The sequence below is a fragment of the Pleurodeles waltl genome, chromosome 5 (genome assembly GCF_031143425.1).
Source record: "Pleurodeles waltl isolate 20211129_DDA chromosome 5, aPleWal1.hap1.20221129, whole genome shotgun sequence".
Lineage (NCBI taxonomy): Eukaryota > Metazoa > Chordata > Amphibia > Caudata > Salamandridae > Pleurodeles > Pleurodeles waltl.
Window position 1 is genome coordinate 1,369,301,002 of NC_090444.1, and position 20,087 is coordinate 1,369,321,088.

Below are 20,087 nucleotides of genomic sequence, written 5' to 3' on the forward strand. Positions count from 1 at the left end.
CAATTTTGCGTGAAAAACAACTCTTACCTGTGCGACGAAATTGTATTAGTAAAGTAAAAAGTTTAACATTGTGTTGTGACAACAATAATTTAAAAATTAAATATGTCAAAAATAGATTAAGGGGGGGCGTGGCCAGACCGAGATCGAAGATGGCTGCTTAACCACGGAGCTCTGTGTCAGGTCGCACATGAGGGGGTGGCGTGGGCCGAACGGCGGCAGCTGAGAACATCCATCGGCCTCCGGGGGCTTCCTGAGACACCAGTGCCTCAAATGTCTCCGCAACCAGATCTGGAGAATCGGAGGAGATAAAGCAGAGCCGGAGGGGGAGATCCGAGGCCGTAACGCGACTGGGACTAAGAGGCCTGCGCCGGGGTGGAGTCACGTCTTGGCATCCTGCGAGGCCCAGCGAGAGTCGGCCTAGCAAGGAGACCTGCCTCACCGCTCCGCCGAGACCACAACAGGAACGGACCAAGAGGTACGGAGCGGAGGGGTGGCGGGAGGACCCGCCGCGTGTTTCTGCAGACGGGGCCTGCTCTGCCCCGAAGAAAGAGGAGCGCCTCCCGGGGTCAGAGGAGCGCGGCCCGGCGGGGTGAGGGTGGCACCCCTCCCCTGCCTGTTTTCAATCGGAGGGCCTTCACAAGGCTTTATGAAGCCACACGGCACAATCCCCCGTGGACACAGAATTTCCCTCTTGTCGGCAGCTCACTCTCTCCTGATCCCAGGAGGCTCTGACCTCAAGAGAAGAGACAGACCCTGATCAGAAAGAGCCCTTGAGAGGAGAGGCTGGGAGTAAGGAAACTGCCACAATCCCAGAGGCTGGAACAAATTCGCCCTCCAAGAATGAAGATCATCGCCTTCTCTCAGCATCAGTAAACTGCCCAGCAGCGTTGCATATCCCAGCACTACCATCAGATACTCTCTCCCTCTCATCAGTGACTTGTAAAAGGCGACTAGAGAGGGAAAAGATATCCATCCTCACAGAGACCCAATGGGGTGCCGGAGCCGCCTAGTTTAACACTGACCTCTCCTCACGGAGCTTCAGCCTTCCACGCAACTATAAGGGCACGAACATCAACCCGCGACCAGAACCCTCACACCTTGCCCTTGTTGTTATTGTCATGGCTTTTAAGCGGCGAGCAAAGCACCGTCCTTAAGAATAACTAAAGGCGAGGCAAGAAGAGGACCTTCTGAAAACCCCTGGGTAGCTGCACACAGTAAAACAGAAAAAAAAAAAAAAAAAACACTATTCAACACAGCCCCAATAAAGAGAATATAATTCTGCAACGCACACAGGGGGACTGAACACGGGTCAGGTCACGCTTCCTTACCCCCATCAATCGCCCAAAGGGAGAACAGAAGGGACGAGGACCCCTGGATCTACAAGGCCTGCCCTACAGACTAACACTGAGATGCCCGGAGGTAAATCTGGTCAAAAACTTGTAGGTAAACCGGCACGTCGACTATTATTCTCAGAAACGCTCCAACACAAATATACTGCGTCCCCAACGACAGGACCGTCCACGGCCCCAAAGCCAAACCCACCATCAGTGATGGCAGACGGGGACCAACCTGCGACTATGGAACGGATACTGCAGGAAATTACTGCTGTCAGCCGCAGGATAGAGGGAATGGATGCTTCCATCTCCTCTCTGACACTGGAGACTAAATCCATACGGACCGACATTGCAGGCTTTCATTCACTGGTGATGGGGCTGGAGAGCCGTGTGGAGACTTTGGAGACCCACATGTCCACAACACAGGAGAGAGACCAAGACCTTTCTTATCTACGAAGTAAAGTGACTGACCTGGAAGTCAGAAGCAGGAGGGACAATATCCGCCTTCTCGGAATCCCAGAGAATGAAGAAGGCACAGACGTACAGACCTTTCTCAGCTCAACTATACCCAAGCTAACATCACTAGCCTTTGAACCACTGCTGGAATTTCAACGAGCACACAGAGTGGGCCCGAAGCGCCAGGACAGGGCCCTGAGACCCCGACCGATCATCGCCTGTTTGTTGCGTCACTCCCAGACCCGTCAGATCCTTCAAGCTGCACGAACCCACGGGCCCTTTCGGATGGACAACCTCGAGGTCCGTATAACAGCCGACTACTCTAAAGACACCACCGAGCACAGGAAGGCCTTCGTCTCCTTAAGGCCTCGACTTCGCCAACTGGAGGTGAAATACAGTCTCTTCGACCCGCAGAGAATGTGGATCACCAAAAATGGGATCTCTAGAGACTTCTATAACCCAGAGGACTCAAGACTCTTCCTGGACTCCCTTCAAACTCAGACCAAACAAACAGCTGTCCCGAACTGGTCACAGGACAGTATGGAAGAAGATGGTCACACACCCTCCCCTGGGCCTGAGAAAGGAGAAACAGACTGGCATGATCCAGCCACCTGTCCCAGAGGCAGGGACCTGGAAAGACTAACTAGGGCTCATGACAACAGAGGCCAAGTTCTGCACGACGTGGTGACACACAGCTTTCGGAAAGAGACAAATCTCGTTCGCCCTTGAAACCGACCCTTACACCCCCGTGAACTAACTTTTGTTTTACCCCAGGGGTAACAGAGGGGCCTTGCCGAGACAACGAAAAGGGACATGGAGCAAGATGACCGCCTACTCAGCGGACAGATGAGTATTTGTTTGGACTATATGTAGTTATTCAGCATATCCCTCACAGCCTTTGATGCAAATGATACCATGTTGCTAATATGTTTTCGTTGGTCTAGAGTGACAAGAGGCTTTGCAGGGCAATGTTCAAATGTCAGAAAGTTAGCAGGTCAATGTATCCATCCATGGTTTGACCTAGTAAAATTATAAGTTAGTAGACAGGCTGAGCTTTGCAGCTACCGACTATTCAAACACAAACTGAGATTTGTCAGGCACGGAAACACTGAATGTGTAACCAATTTGCCAAAGTATACCGCCTCCTGACAAGAAATAAGAAATAGGCCATAACAGTAATATAGTAGAAACCCCCACAACCCTAAACCTGCTCCCTATTGCTTATATTAAACTCACGAAATAGGGACCTCCAAAACCTGTATGTAGACCAGAGACCACCATTGAAATAAACACTAAAAGGTTCTTTAAATACCTCTACGGGGCTCACCCAGGGAGACATTACAAGTATAGGATGAGGCACAGAGGTATGATCGGCCCTCGAAGGAAAGTATACTTCTGTAATATCCAAGTCAGGCCATATAAGTAACTGCTACCCAATCACAGCACAGGATTACGGACTATACCCGACATAGACTCTGAGATACTACTGTTTGCTAGCCCCTAACTTTTCTCCTCAATATAGTATGAGGTAATGCTGTAGCAGAACTTACTTATGTCTTGTGGGGGAGTTAAAGATAAAGTTAAAAGTAGTCTACATTGTTTACACTGCCTATATCATGATTTAGAATTGATGTGCCCTCCACTGTTCATATATCCACCTATGAGCCCAGGATAGATCCCAAAACCCAACCCAACACTATGCATATAAAGCTATGAAAATAAGAAACGAAAGACAAATGTTATTGGTATGGGATGTATTGCAATGTATATATGTAAGTGACTGCTTGAATATCCTGTAACTCCTCCTTTGTTCCAATGCTGGACCGATTCGCTCACCCCACCCTCCCCCCTCTCCTCCCCCTTCCTTCCGCCCCCCCCCCCCCCCAATCAACCACACTACCTCCATAACTTAGAACTCATATAATAACAATAGAAAGACGAAAAGAAGATCTGGCATTCAGATCAAGGTACATGTACTCACATAGAAACTGTTCTCCTTCGTCATTGACATAGCTCCCATATCTCATCTTCGACCACACCTAGCTGTTTCCCCCTCCCCTTCGCCATTGATACTGAGAGGCCATAATCAGATAGCATCAGGAAACATATATGCCCCACCTCCCTTCACTGGTCCTTCCCCCCCTCCTTTCTTCTCCTACCCCCCTCACTGCCCCCATCAACAAACAAATGAACAGCGACCCCAGCGCGACCATCTCCCCACATGCTCTATTCATGCTTCATTTATTACTCTCTATCCTCCTCCCCCGTGTGCCAGATAGAAGACGTCCCAGTAAAAGACGGAAGTGCCACGTCTTGACTCCTCCCTCCCCGCCCCCCTCGATAGTCGCCCGACCGACAGCATCAGGAGCCCCTATAGGAAAGGAACCCGTAGCCTATAGATCAACCTCCCTCTTCCATTTTCACCCCCAACCGTCCTTTTCTTTCATTCTTCACTTAGACCTTTGATCCTATTCTTCTTTAACCCTTTTTCCATGCCCCTTAACCTCCTTCATCCCCTCCATTTCCCTTCCCCTCCCGAGTGATCTCCCGACATCCACCGGCTGTCCCCCTCCTCCACTATAAATATTACGGCCACCCCCTTCCCTTTGCCCCTACACGACCTAAACATCCCGTGTTGCAGGGGTGAATCTCAACAGCCATTTCTAATATGACGGGGGCTGCTTCCGGTACGAACCCCCCACTGCGAGTCATCTCATGGAACGTACATGGTATGACACATTATATAAAGAGGAAAAAAGTACTGTCCTTTCTTCAATCAAAAAAAGCGGACATAGCCCTGATACAGGAGACACACTTGGACAACGAGGAAGCCAGTAAGCTTCGCCAAGATTGGGTGGGAAGGGTCTCCTACAGTTGCTGCTCAGCAGAACGAGAGCCCGGAGGTGGCACCCCCGTAAATGCAGAGTAGGTAGCGATTTTGATACGAAAAGGCCTCCTGATTACAACTATTAAAACATGGAATGACCCGGAGGGGAGGTATGTATTTGCAAAACTGAAGGTAGGAGATTATTACAACCAACAGACAAAGAATATACATACCTGTCCTCAGTCCACGGTACCCAATCCAGACTGGACTATTTTCTAGTGTCACGAAATATAGTCCCCCAACTTCACGATTCTAGAATACTTGAAAGCGGACTCTCCGACCATTCTCCTGTCCTCCTCCCGATTCGGACAGGTCTCGCCTCCCCCAGTCGTAAACCATGGCGCTTCGGGGTACATAGGTACCGCTCCCCACAAGGAAAAGAACACCTGAAGACCCACATATCCACCTACATGGCTGACAATGTCAGAACCGTGTCCTCTTAACAGGTCCTATGGGCCGTGGCAAAAGCAACCCTAAAAGGTAGCATGACGCGTGATGCAGCCCTAGCTAACAAAGAGAGGCAATTGCGCCAACGAACCCTTGAGGAGGACATCCGGAGACTCACCAGACAATACACGGCACAACCATCCTTAGCACTTCGTCGCTCTCTTGAACAAGCCTGCATGAATCACAATGAGCTATATACCTCACAGGCGGAGTATGCACTACAAAGATTGCACGGTCGTCACTATGAGCAGGGCGAGAAAGCGGGCAGACTCCTGGCGGCACAACTTCGACAGCGAGAAGCTGCCTCCAGCATCCCGGCGATTACGTCCCCATCAGGAACGGTGGTAACTCGACCACAAGACATAGCAAACAAATTTGCGGCCTTTTATCGCCACCTTTATACCTCCAAAACAGCAACCACCATGAAACAAACAGAGGCCTTCCTTGCTGCAGCAAACCTACCCTACCTTTCGGAGGCAGGCTCTCCTGGAAGGTGATATAAGCACGGAAGAAATAGCACAAGTCATCAAAACCCTCCCTTACCATAAATCCCCAGCCGAGGATGGTTTCCCGGCCGAGTTCTACCGATGGGCGGGAGAAGAGGCGACCACCACAGTACACAAAGCCATCACGGAAGCGTGTAAGGAGGGCTCTCTCGGCGCCTTCTCCAATAAAGCCACCATTGTTGTCCTGCCTAAGCCAGGCAAAGACCCATTACTATGCGGCAGCTACCGCCCTATCTCTCTCCTAAATGGGGACGTCAAGCTTTTGGCCACCGTGTTGGCAGCCCGTTTACGGAAACTAATACCATTCCTGAGCCATAACACACAAGTGGGATTCGTGCCGGGCCGCACCTCCAGAAATCATACGCGCACCCTTTGCCACACCCTCCATGAATCTCTCAACATGCAGACTGAAGCCCAGGCCCTGTCCCTGGATGCAGAGAAGGCATTCGATCGCATTGAATGGCCTTATCTCTTTGCCACCATGAAGCACTTCCGCCTCGGAGAACAGTTCATTTCCAAAGTCCGCCTACTATACGACCACCCTACAGCACAAGTAAATTGTGGGGGGTTCATATCGGACCCGTTTCCTATTAGCAGAGGCACGAGGCAGGGCTGTCCCGTCACCGCTATTGTTCTTACTGGCCATGGAACCCTTAGCAGCTAGCATACAAAACTCTCCACAGATACAAGGCATCCCCCTAACTGGAGGAACCTTCAAAATATATCTTTATGCGGATGACATCTTGCTCACTCTATCTGATCTGGATAGCTCTCTCCCAGCACTACTCTCGATCATAGGGGACTTTGCATCCCTGTCAGGATACCGTGTGAATTGGGACAAGAGCGAATCACTACCCCTCTCCCGAATGACCAGGGCCGCAATCCACGGGCTACCATTTAAATGGACACCGTCACACATCAAATACTTGGGGACGTTTGTCAACCGAGGCTTGGAACACATGATCAAGGACAACCTAGACCCCCTTATATACAGAATGAAATAGGACTTCACTAAGTGGACACAACTAGGACTCTCTATGTGGGGAAGGACACAGGCGGTCAGGATGATCACCCTCCCACGCTTTACATACATGTTAGGCATGCTTCCTTTACATGTCCCTCTGACACTGCTCCGGGGAATAGATGCTTCAATAAGAACCTTAGTATGGGGCTCTATAGGCCCGAGACTGACACCAGCAAAAATACTAGCAAGGAGGTCCCACGGAGGTTTGGGCCTCCCCTCGGTGGAGAACAACTCGTTGGCCTTACAGCTATCACAACTGGCATACCTACTCCCCGGAACTACCGACCCCCCACAATGGGAGATCATAGAGAACCTCCTACGAGGAAACCGCAAGGGACTGGGAGGAGTGTATGCAGACCGCCCTAGACGGCCAAATCCGGTTCTCACACCAACAAATGCGGCATGGCGCAGGGATCACAGCATTCTGGGAATACACCCCTTTCTACACTCACAAGCCCCTATAGAAGGGAACAAAGTCATCAAAATTGGGGGTAAAACCTTAATATGGTCCCAATGGAGAAATGCTGGCATTAATAACATAGCCCAAATCGTAGATGGTGACCAATTCCGATCCTTCGCCCCTTTAAGAGCCGAGTATGACATACATAAGAGTCAGGAATGGCGATACCTACAACTTAAACACTGTTTGCACAAAATACTGGGAATCCCCTCAAGGGATGTCAAAACCTCACCAATCGTTGTTTACCTACAGAAGTGGGGCCGGCACAGAGGCGTAATGGCAGGCTTGTACTGAGTTCTAGTCAACCATTTGTATTCGCAACCCCTCCTCAACGGCCTGCGCCGCAGATGGCAAGACCGGCTGGGAACGACATACACTGAGGAAGACTGGTCAGACATACTGGAATCACTTGATAGAGGTGTACAAGAAGCCCAGCTGAAGTTCTGTCTATTCAAAATCCTACCAGACTGGTATTGGACCCCTATGAGGCTATGCAGGGCAGACCTAATACCGCAGGCAAGCTGTTGGAGATGTACGGACCTCCAATGCGACCTAGTGCACATATTATATCTTTGTCCCTCGACGCAACCCCAGTGGGATACAGTGTGCCATACTCTACAGATACCCTCCAGATACCACACCCGTTTCCATCGTCGCTTATCCTCCTCCACGACATGCGCCCATACCCTCCTATATGGCACCCACGACAAAGATTACTGCACACTGCACTGGCCACAACCAAGATCTGTATACTTCGACATTGGAGATCAAGCGTTGCCCCCACACCGGCAGAATGGATGACGGCTATGATACAAACTGCCATGCATGAACGTGTAATCTACAACTTGCAAGATCAAGCAGCACTATTCATGGAGGTCTGGAATCCCTTCCTGTCAGGACCATAGAGGTCCCCGCTGCCCATGCTACCTCCTTCCTCCCCCCATCCCATCCAGGAATACGGAGGAGTGGTGGACAGCTGACGGAGGCCAACATATCCTATGCCCCTCCCTCTCATTCCCCTCCCCTTTCCCACTCCCTTTTCCCCCCTCTATATTCATATAAAAATAGAACAGCATACAGCTCGTCCTATTGCTCTAAGCTTTCCCTCTCTCTTTTTCTCTAAGATACCTCTCCTGTCCTGTTCTCCTCTCAGACATCCGACTTTCACATACTGGGCGTTCTTTCCCAGGTTTCGGAGACACTAAGTTGTAACCAATAACTTTACTGCCCCCTCCTTTACCTCAGAATTGCTGAGCCCCTGCCCCCCCTCCCTTTTACCCTCTTCCCCAATCTCCTCCCTTTCCCATACTTAATCCACTTGCAGATATGTTAATACTGTCCGACAGGATTAATACACAAGCACATTTGAACCTTGCACGATTCGAAGACACACATGTAGACTTGGCCCGACTACTTCCCCAATCATTGCCCTATTCCTCCACCTCGAACTCTATTTTTCTCTTTTCTCTACACCATAAATAACTACATCTACATTGACATAATAGTCACTATGACAGCCTGCATCGCAACAGAAATAAACAGAAATTAGTATCACATTCTCTATACCTCTTTGATGTATACGCCCTTTTCTGTTCACTGAACCTTCCCTCCCCCCCTCCTTCACGCTTCCCCCATCCAACTCTATTCTACCCCTATCTTTTCCCCTCCCTCACGCGTTCCTTCACTCTATCTTATTTTATATTTTATGTTTCGTATTCTGAAACACAATATATTCAATGTACATGTTTTATCTCTGCTAAAACAATGGACATGTCAATTGAGAATTTAACCAATGTCAAATCCAAATGGAAGTTGCCCTGTACTGTGTACAGTATCTAATATTTTGTATTTTTTCTTAATTCTCAATAAAAAAGTAATTTAAAATATATAGAGTCCGGGGTTTAGTGATTATACATACTAACAAGTGAGATAGTTTCCTTCCATTTCTTCTCTTAAAAACAAGAAAACAAATTTAGTCAACAATCTTTTCAGCGTGTTCTTGAAAGATATTTATATATGATGTTACAAAAATGTAAAATGATACTAAATTTTGGCTACCCTCCATTTAAAATATTCCAAGAGTCCACACATAGGTTAAGACTGGCAATGCTGGTTAATATGAGTTATTTTAAAAATCAAGAAAATCAAGCCATACATATCTAGCAATTAGGGGGTGGAAGACCATATTGAAAAGGTTATTTCTTTCCATTGGAATATTAAGCTTATACCTTCAAAACTAGCTAACTTAATTTAAATGCCGAACCTCTGTGTCTAACTAAAATTATGTTAAACGTTCCATAAAAGTAAACAGTCTAACTATCCAAATATACATTTTTAAAAACCTACATGTAAATGAAGTTAGCCCATTAAAGAATTTTATTTTGCACCATGGTAAGCTGCATATGGGTTGTAAGCAAAATTGCATTACCACTGAAATTATTAAAAAAAGAAAGTGTAAGTGACAAAAGAAGTTACAAAATTAAAAATAAGATTACCTCTTCCTTTCACTGTGGTGCTTGAATCAGTTTTGTTTAAAAGTGTTAAAGTTGATTCAGATGGAACCTCTAAGTTGTCTTGATTTGACTCCGCACTCATGCCGTCTTTACCAAACTATAAAAGACATTTTTTAAATGGTGAATACAGTCCATTTATTAAAAAAAAAAATAAAAAAAAAAATAAAACCTAGATGGTTTAACCAGCATCAGTGATAATCAGAGTCAGAATATGACCAATTCGAACTAGGCAAGAGACATCTGTTTTTACATTTGAATGTAATTATTTTTTATACAGGCATTATTACATTTTTCTTATTTCTAAATTTAAAAAAAAACTTCACAATGTAAAAGAAAAGAAAGGTTAACTACAACGTAGTGGTCACAATTAATCCACAAAGGGACAGTTACTTACTTGTATTCCTATTTCTGCTCATAGGTATCCTCAGAATATTCCTGTGCATTAGCAGGGATACCAGAACACTTTCTCTTCAATATTTTAAGGTCAATCTTCGGATGGAGGTAGTAATATCATTGTCCATAAAAATTGGTGTTAACTCCATTAACAAAACATAAGCTTATTTTTAGTGAATTTTTCTAAGCCATAAAACAGCTACTTAATAGAACATGACCACACTGCAGCATCTGACAAAGACAATGTTGAGTTTAACAATAAAACGCCTATTATGCACATAGAGTGCAACAAAAACGGAGGTAAAAAAGGAACCTGTCAGGTCAAGAGTTTAAGACCTGCGAGGAAACAATATACTGTTAACTTTAAAGTGCCAGCAGCATCCCTTCCGAACATTCACTGTACTGGCAGTTTGCCTCACAGCCTCAGTTCTTTTTGGAAGGAGGTAATGGGCCTAAAAATAGCAAAGTAATTGACAACCGGGGAGGAGGGAGGGTTGTTTACGACGCCAGAGAGGATACCTATGATGCAAAACTAGGAATACAATCAAGTAAAATAACCTTCTGCATCATAGGAACCTCACTGATAAACACAGAATACAATAGCAAGCATATCCCTAACCTGCGGGTGTCAATACAGAGCTTGTAACAATAGAAAAATAAAGTGAGGTAGTCTAACCAGGCGTATGGCAAGTAAGAATTGCTCTGATTGAACAGAGTCTTTGAAGTTGCCTGACCTAATAAGGAGCCCACTCTTTAATCTTCATCCTAACAATAATGTTTAGATAAAGTATAAACAGATTACCATGCAGCTGCTTTACAAATTTCTGTTACTGGGACTTTTTTTTTTATCCAGGAAATAGATGCGGACTTACTACAGGTAGAATGAGCTCTAGGTTTACCTAGAAGGGGCTTGTTAATCAACTGGTAACAGAGTAATACAAGAAACTATCCATCTAGCTATAGTTTGTCTAGAAGAAACATTACCAGTTTTTAAAGGTCCATAATTTATGAGCAACTGGTTTGGTTTGCTAATTTCTTTAGTTCTGTTCAAGCAGACCTTAAGAATTCTTCGAAAATCCAAGAAAGGGTCTTTTCTTCTGGTGGCAAAGGGCTAGTGAAATTGTTTGACTGATGTGAAAATATGACAACTTCTAAGAAGTCTTTAACAGCTGCCATAATAAAGAAGGATCTCCGAGACAGTCCTCTATATGCAGTTATGACAGCTAAATATACTTTTATTGAGTTGAATTGTAGCTTTAATCGGGACAAATGAGGTAGATAATGTAAAAGGACATCCTCTTGGCAATTTATCAGAGCATTGGCGTTTTGAAGGCACCTTGAGAATGGTCATACAGTCTGGAGAAAGATGTAAATATCCATATTGAATGACTTCAGGAACCATGCCCTCAAACCCAAGGAGTGTGTGTCAGGGTGAAAGATTTTCCTTGCATCCTATACACAAGGTTGTGCTTGCACAGCAACCTCTTCGGGCTTGACAGAAAGGTGAAGTAGCTCTGGATACCACTACGGTCTGTGCCACTCTGGTGCTATTATAATTATTAAGGAATCTGACGCTTTGAAGTTTGAATAGTACTGTTGAAATGAAAAGGATCGGAGGAAATGTACAGATAAAACTGAGTAATTCATGAAAAGAGCAGTGCCCAACAAGAATGGTTCCTACATTCGCAATGCCAAATTTAGTCATTTTGCTTTTTCTTCTGTGGCAAATATGTCTATGTCAGGAAACCCCAGTCTTGGAAAATATTTATTAATACTGAATTTAGTTCCCATTCATGATTGCCTATGAAGTAACTGCATAGTTTATCTTTTTAACAATTTTATATATGTCTGGTAAATAAATTGCTTGAATCACACTTCTTGCCAGTAACAAATGGCAGACTGCATAATCCTTGATCTGGTGCCCCCTTGGTCGTTTCGATAGTGCATCATTGTTGTGTTGTCTGTTTTAATTAGTATCCTGTTCGACATTAGGGATGGAGCAATTGTCTTGAAGGCTAGACGGACCCCGCCTCCAACTCCAGAACATTTAGCTGGTACAATTGCTCTTTTTCTGACCATTAAACCTCTACTGTGAGAATTTGCAGAAGAGCTCCATATCCTGTCAAAGAAGCATCTGTGAAAACTGTTTATCCTGGAAGGTCCTGGAAAAAGGGATTTCCCTCCAGTAAGCTGCTTTTCTCACACCACCACATCAGGGACTGTTTGACTTGTGTGGTGTGAGAGACTTTGTTTCCAAATTGTCTTTCCATTGTGACCATTGGTCCTCAACGCACCTCTGCAAAGGTCGCATTTGAAGACTCTTTTGGTACTAGATAAATGCTTGATGCCATGGACCAGAGTAGAGATGAGATCTGTCAAGTCATTGATTGCAAAATCAGTAACAGCTGGTCACATTTCTGAAAAATTGTAGACAGTCTCTCCCCCAATGGATATACTTTTTAGAGCGGCTCCTAAACAGTTGAGAAGTTGGCAAAGTGACTCATTTTTTGTGGTTGACCTGTATGCACAGTTCTGTCAAGAGTTTGGTCGTTATGTTGAAATCCAACTGCACTTGATGATGAGAAGGTGCTTTTCTCAACCAGTCGTCTAGTTGGGGTAAATGTAAATCTTCTTTCTCCGGAGGTGAGCTGCAACCATAGCCATGCATTTGGAGAATGTTCTGGGTGCTCGATGTCCGTATAAGACTGTGCACTGATAATGGGATTTTCTCAGTGCAAAATCTAAGTATTTTCTGTGTTTTTTCACTGTGGGTGTGTGTAAATAAAAACAACAAGTGATGGACGGAATGCTAAACATTGTCAAACACTCACCCCCAGTCATAGATCTGGGTTTAATCCATCGTTCTTTTGCTCACCATGCCACCCCAGTTTGGACCCAGCCATATGCAAATCAGTCTTGACCCTGTTCCTCATGGGAACAGTCCAGACCGAACTGCCAAGCCAGGTCCTCACTGGACCGGAAACAAGCATCCTGGGACCGGTTTCGGGGTTTCACCCCTCATCAGCCAGGCTAGTTTGAATCCAGTGACATGGGAAGCACGGGACCCAAGTCTGGGCATACCCTTCCCACTTAGGGCGACAAAGCAAAAACAACAAGTGATGGACGGAATGAACGAGTTACTTACCTTCGGTAACGACTTTTCTGGTGGATACATTAGCTACCTGTGGATTCCTCACCTAATGAATACTCCCATGGCGCCAGCATTCAACGGAAATCTTCTTACTAGTCTCTGCACGTCGACGAGGACGTCACTCTAGCCCACGCGACGCCGTCTGACGTCATACAGGCAATAAGAGGTCCTCGACGACGTGCGGACGTCAGTACCAATCATTTTTTACGTGCATGAGAACAACCAGGCAATGCAATGAAAGAGCAAGGCAACATCCCATTACATTGTAAAAATACACAACATTGCATGAATAACTGTAAATCTTTTATATATATATATATATATATATATATATATATATATATATATATATATATAAAACTCTCTCTTTTAAAAAAAATATATATATGCACATCAAGTATATACACAAAGATATATACATATATACATATATATAAATATATTATATACAACATCTATTGCACCCTCAAAGACCAAGAGGAGCGTACTCAAGGATTACTTGGTAAGACCAGAAAGGCAACGGGGAGGCGGGTGGGACCGTGAGGAATCCACAGGTAGCTAATGTATCCACCAGAAAAGTCGTTACCGAAGGTAAGTAACTCGTTCTTCTGATGGATACAACTACCTGTGGATTCTTCACCTAATGAATAGAGTCCCAAAGCAGTACCACGCCCGGCGGTGGGTGCCTAAATGGTCAAACCAAGAAATCCTGCAGCACTGACCGTGCAAAATGGCCGTCCCTTCTAACCTCAGAATCCAAACAGTAATGTTTTGCAAAAGTGTGAAGGGACGACCAAGTTGCGGCCTTGCAGATGTCGACCACAGGAACACCTCTGGCCAAGGCCGAAGTGGCCGACTTAGCTCTGGTGGAATGAGCTCTAATGCCCTCAGGAGGATCCTTCTTTGCCAAAGAGTAACAGATTTTAATGCAAAGAACAACCCACCTGGATAGTGTTCTCTTGTGGACTGCCTTTCCTCTCCTCTTGCCCACGTATCCAATAAACAGCTGATCCTCCAGCCTGAAATCCTTTGTTCTATCAATAAAGAAGCTCAACGCTCTCTTTGGGTCCAGACGGTGCAGTCTTTCTTCCTCTTTGGAAGGATGAGGCGGAGGATAGAACGTGGACAAAGTAATTGCCTGAGCCAAATGGAAGGGTGAAACAACCTTCGGGAGGAAAGCAGCCTTGGTCCTCAACACCACCTTATCCCCATAAAAAGTTGTATAAGGGGGCTTTGCTGATAAGGCCTGCAACTCACTCACTCTCCTTGCTGATGTTATAGCTATCAGGAAGACTGTTTTTAAAACCAAATACCTTAAGGGGCAAGAATGCATAGGTTCAAAAGGGGACCCCATAAGGAAAGTCAGGACCAAGTGCAAATCCCATTGCGGCATAACGAATGGCTTTGGAGGATATTTATTTAGAAGACCTTTCAGGAATCTGATAACAATAGGGGATTTAAATAAAGATGGTTGGTCTGGAAGACATATGAAGGCTGACAAGGCCGATAAATAACCCTTTATGGTAGCCACTGCACAACCTTTCTGCGCTAGAGACAGAGCAAAAGACAAAACGTCCGATAGATGAGAATGCAAAGGATCAATCTGCCTCTCTCCACACCACGCAACAAATTTAGACCATCTATTAGCGTAGATAGATTTAGTGGAGTGTCGCCTGGCCGCTAATATAACATCCACTACCTCAGGCGGGAGAGAGAAGGAACTCAGGTTGCCCCGTTCAATCTCCAGGCATGTAGGTGCAGACTCTGGAGGTTGGGGTGTAGAACCTGCCCCTGCGACTGCGAGAGGAGGTCTGCCCTGAAAGGGAGACGGAGCGGAGGGCACATTGAGAGTTGAAGAAGGTCGGAGTACCATACCCTCCTTGGCCAATCCAGAGCTATTAGGATGACTAGAGCCCGGTCCTGGCGAATCTTCCTCAATACTCGAGTAATCAAGGGTATGGGAGGAAACGTGTAAAGCAACTGGCCGCACCAGGTTATTTGAAACGCGTCCCCCAACGCTCCCTGCATCGGATACTGGAGGCTGCAGAACAACGGACAATGCGCGTTCTCTCGAGTGGCAAACAGATCTACCCGAGGAAACCCCCACCTCTGGAAGATTAAACAGACTTGATCTGGATGGAGACGCCACTCGTGGTCTGCCGAGAAATGGCGACTGAGACTGTCCGCACGCACGTTCAAGACTCCGGCCAGATGGTTTGCTATCAAGCAAATCTGATGGTCCTTTGCCCAGGACCATAGTCGAAGAGCTTCTCTGCAGAGAAGGTACGACCCCACTTCTCCCTGCTTGTTTATGTACCACATCGTGGTAGTATTGTCCGTTAGGACCTGTACCGACTGACCACGAAGGGAAGGGAGGAAGGCCTTGAGAGCCAGACGTACAGCCCGTAACTCTAACAGATTGATGTGAAACATCTGTTCCTCTGGAGACCAAAGACCTTTGATCTCCAGATCCCCCAGATGAGCTCCCCACCCTAGAGTGGAAGCATCCGTTATGACTGTGGCCACTGGTGGCGACTGCTGTAACGGCTTTCCTTGTGAAAGATTGTTGCTTGCAATCCACCACTTCAAATCCACAGCAGCATCTCTGGAGATCTTGACAGTACCCTCTAGATCCCCTTTGTGTTGAGACCACTGCCTTCGGAGGCACCACTGAAGAGCCCTCATGTGCCAGCGAGCATGCGTGACCAACAGAATGCAGGAGGCAAAAAGACCGAGCAGACGAAGGACCTTGAGGACTGGAACTACCGCTCCATTTTGAAACATTGGAACCAAATCCTGAATATCTTGAATCCGCTGAGGCGGAGGAAAGGCCCGACCCAATGTTGTATCCAGTACTGCCCCTATGAACAGGAGGCGCTGAGAGGGCTCTAGGTGAGATTTGGGCTTGTTCACCGAAAAACCCAGGTCGAACAACAACTGGGTTGTTGACTGCAGATGATGCGACACAAGCTCCGGGGACTTGGCTTTGATCAACCAGTCGTCCAAGTAAGGGAATACTGCTATCCCCTTCCTTCTGAGTTCTGCCGCAACCACCGACATCACCTTCGTGAAGACTCGAGGTGCTGAAGTAAGACCAAACGGAAGGACCGCAAACTGATAGTGTTGCGATCCCACCACAAACCGGAGATACTTCCTGTGTGACTTGAGTATCGGGATATGAAAGTAAGCATCCTGCAAGTCGACAGACACCATCAAGTCTTCCTTGTTCAACGCCAAAAGCACCTGTGCTAGGGTCAGCATCTTGAATTTTTCCTGCTTGAGGAACCAATTCAAGATCCTCAGGTCCAGAATTGGTCTCAAACGACCATCCTTCTTGGGAATCAGGAAATACCTTGAGTAACATCCTCGACCCCTTTCCTGCTCTGGGACCAACTCCACCGCGCCCTTGGAAAGGAGGGCTTGTACCTCCTGTTCTAGCAACAGGAGGTGTTCTTCTGAACAATAAGAAGGGCGGGGCGGGATGAGGGGCGGGAACTCCCGAAAGGGAAGGGTGTAGCCTTTTCCCACAATACTGAGAACCCAAGTGTCCGTTGTAACAGTCTTCCATTTGGTGAGAAAATGCTGTAATCTTCACCCTACAGGAGAGGAGTGAGTGGGAAATGGTGGAAGCCTAAGGCTGCTTCCCCTGCTGCACCCCGCCAGAGGATGAGGAAGAGGCAGAGTGCTGCTGAGAGGCTCCTCTGGTGCGGACCCTACCTCTCCCCCTGAAAGATCTATAGGGATGGGAAGAGGCAGGTTGCTGATATCTTCCCCGAAAGGAAGAGGAGGAAGAGCCACGCCCAAATCCACGAAACCTCCTGAAAAATCTGGAAGAGGCCGTGGAAGAAGGAGCTTGGAGCCCTAACGACTTAGCCGTGGCCCTGCTTTCCTTAAAACGTTCCAAGGCCGAATCAGCCTTGGCTCCAAACAGTTTGTCCCCATCAAACGGGAGATCCAGCAATGTGGACTGTACATCTGCAGAAAAGCCCGAGTTACGGAGCCAGGCCTGTCTCCTTGCCACCACAGTTGTGCCCATTGCTCTGGCTACCGAGTCGGTGGTATCCAGTCCCGTCTGGATAATCTGGGTCGGAGCAGCCTGGGCATTTGAGACAAGATCCAAAAGACCCTGGGGAAGCTCTGTAAACGATGAGGAAATGTCATCCATCAGAGCATGAATATACCTCCCCAGGATACAGGTTGCATTGGTGGCTTTTAACGCCAGACTGCAGGACGAAAAAATCTTCTTCGACTGCGCCTCTAGCTTCTTTGAATCTCTGTCCCCAGGCACCGTCGGGAAAGAACCAGGCGCTGACTTGGATGAACAGGAGGCCTGCACCACCAAGCTCTCCGGCGTAGGGTGCCTAGATAGAAACCCAGGGTCAGTCGGAGCCGCCCGATACCTTCTGGCCACGGCTCTGTGAACTGCTGGGGAAGATACCGGCTTCTTCCACACCTCTAACACCGGATCCAGCAGAGCGTCATTAAATGGCAACAGAGGCTCCGCCGCAGCTGAGGCCGGATGTAGCACCTCCGTTAAAAGGTTTTGTTTAGCCTCCACCACCGGCAAAGGCAGGTCCAAAAAACTAGCTGCCTTCCGTACCACTGCATGAAAGGAAGCAGCCTCCTCAGTATATTCCCCCGGGGACGAAAGATCCCACTCAGGGGAAGTGTCCAGCCCACTGGTCGACTCCAGTCCACGCAGCCCATCACCCGAGTCCTCTAGCTCTCCTTCCTCCAGGGCTCGTTGGTACTCCTGCTCTTCTAATGCACGGAGAGCACGTCTCCTGGAATGAAGTCGATGTTCAATACTCGGAGTCGACAATGCCTCCGCCGAAGTCGAAGATCGGCGCCGATCTTCAGAAGCCACCGATGCCGCGTCTGGCGCCACAGGAAACTTCGGCGCCGACAAAAGAGCAGCTGAAGCAGATGGACCCACCGGAGTCACAGGCCGAAATCCCGACTTCGACGTCAACGGGATGGAAATCCCCGGGGCCAATCCTTCTGAAGCCACCGGAGCGGCCACCGGCGCCGACACTGGCGCCGAGCCCACGTTCCCAAAAGGGAGAAAGGGCATAAAGGGTGCCGGCCGAAGAGGCGCAGGATCACCCAAAGAAAAGGCCAAAGGCCCAGCCGGAGCACCCCCTGGAGCCATCTGCTGGAAGATGGCATACATCGCATTCAAGAATATGGAACTATCGGCTCCAGGGGTGGGAAAAGCCGGATACTGAGGTGCCTGTCTCGGAGGCGACCCCGACGCCGGCCTCGGCGTCTGCGCCGGAGAAAACACCTGAGGCTCCAATACCTCAATCACCGACGCCTGTCCAGGTGAAGTCGGAGACGCCGGAGAGGGCAACGGCGTCGAAGGATGCGGCGTAACCGTGGGACTGATCTCCCATGTCCTTCGGCGCCGATCCGAAGACCTGGAACGAGTCTCCTTCGAATGACGCCGAGATTCTCTACGGCGCCGGGAGTCTCGATGACGCCGATGTCTTGGAGAAGAAGACTTCTTGTGATGCTTCTCCTTCAATTTAGCCATAAACAGCTTCGCCTCACGTTCCTTGAGGGCCTTTGGATTCATGTGCTGGCATGAATCACTAGTCGAGACGTCGTGGTCGGAGCTCAAACACCAAAGGCAATCGGAATGAGGATCCGTCACCGACATCTTGCCTCCACACTCACGACAAGGCTTAAATCCAGACTTTCTCTGCGACATTATTACCACAGCGAAAGACTACGCAGCAAAAATACACTGTAACCAAAAAAGTAACAGTTGCTCCCTCGAAGATAACAGTTTCGAATGCACGGAAAAAAGGGAACTGACGTCCGCACGTCGTCGAGGACCTCTTATTGCCTGTATGACGTCAGACGGCGTCGCGTGGGCTAGAGTGACGTCCTCGTCGACGTGCAGAGACTAGTAAGAAGATTTCCGTCGAATGCTGGCGCCATGGGAGTATTCATTAGGTGAGGAATCCACAGGTAGTTGTATCCATCAGAAGCTGAACATTGTCAAACACTCACCCCCAGTCATAGATCTGGGTTTAATCCATTGTTCTTTTGCTCACCATGCCACCCCAGTTTGGACCCAGCCATATGCAAATCAGTCTTGACCCTGTTCCTCATGGGAACAGTCCAGACCGAACTGCCAAGCCAGGTCCTCACTGGACCAGAAACAAGCATCCTGGGACCGGTTTCGGGGTTTCACCCCTCATCAGCCAGGCTAGTTTGAATCCAGTGGCATGGGAAGCACGGGACCCACGTCTGGGCATACCCTTATTACAAAGCAAAAACAACAAGTGATGGACGGAATGCTGAATATTGTCAAACACTCACCCCCAGTCATAGATCTGGGTTTAATCCATCGTTCTTTTGCTCACCATGCCACCCCAGTTTGGACCCAGCCATATGCAAATCAGTCTTGACCCTGTTCCTCATGGGAACAGTCCAGACCGAACTGCCAAGCCAGGTCCTCACTGGACCAGAAACAAGCATCCTTGGACCGGTTTCGGGGTTTCACCCCTCATCAGCCAGGCTAGTTTGAATCCAGTGGCATGGGATGCACGGGACCCACGTCTGGGCACACGTATGTGTGTAAATATGCATCTTGAAGATCCACAGAACACATGCAGCCCCCTTTCAGTAACTGTGAAGATAAATGATGCAGACTCATCCTGAATCTTTGTTTCTTGATCCATTTATTTGCCTGTCGTAGGTCAAGGATAGGTCTGAACTCAGTTTGTTTTCTTTTCTTGGGTACTAAACATATATTGAATAGATACCTTTATATAGCCATTCTGGATGATATGCAAGACATGTGCATTTGGTTATTAAGCTCTAGTCTGTTAGGTGATGTGTTACACTCCTCCTCACCAGAGCAGGAAACAGAACAAAGGGAGTCTGATTCTCACTGTTTTGATGT

General features: G+C 47.5%; 1 protein-coding gene across 1 annotated transcript in view; it reads right to left on the bottom strand.

Moving 5' to 3' along the window:
* TTK (TTK protein kinase) overlaps positions 1-20,087 on the bottom strand; it is a 338,680-nt gene that overhangs the window by 185,558 nt on the left and 133,035 nt on the right. The window contains exon 10 of the mRNA XM_069235624.1: positions 9,610-9,724. Within this exon, the coding sequence (XP_069091725.1) occupies positions 9,610-9,724 (115 nt within the window). The remainder of the gene's footprint in view (positions 1-9,609; positions 9,725-20,087) is intronic.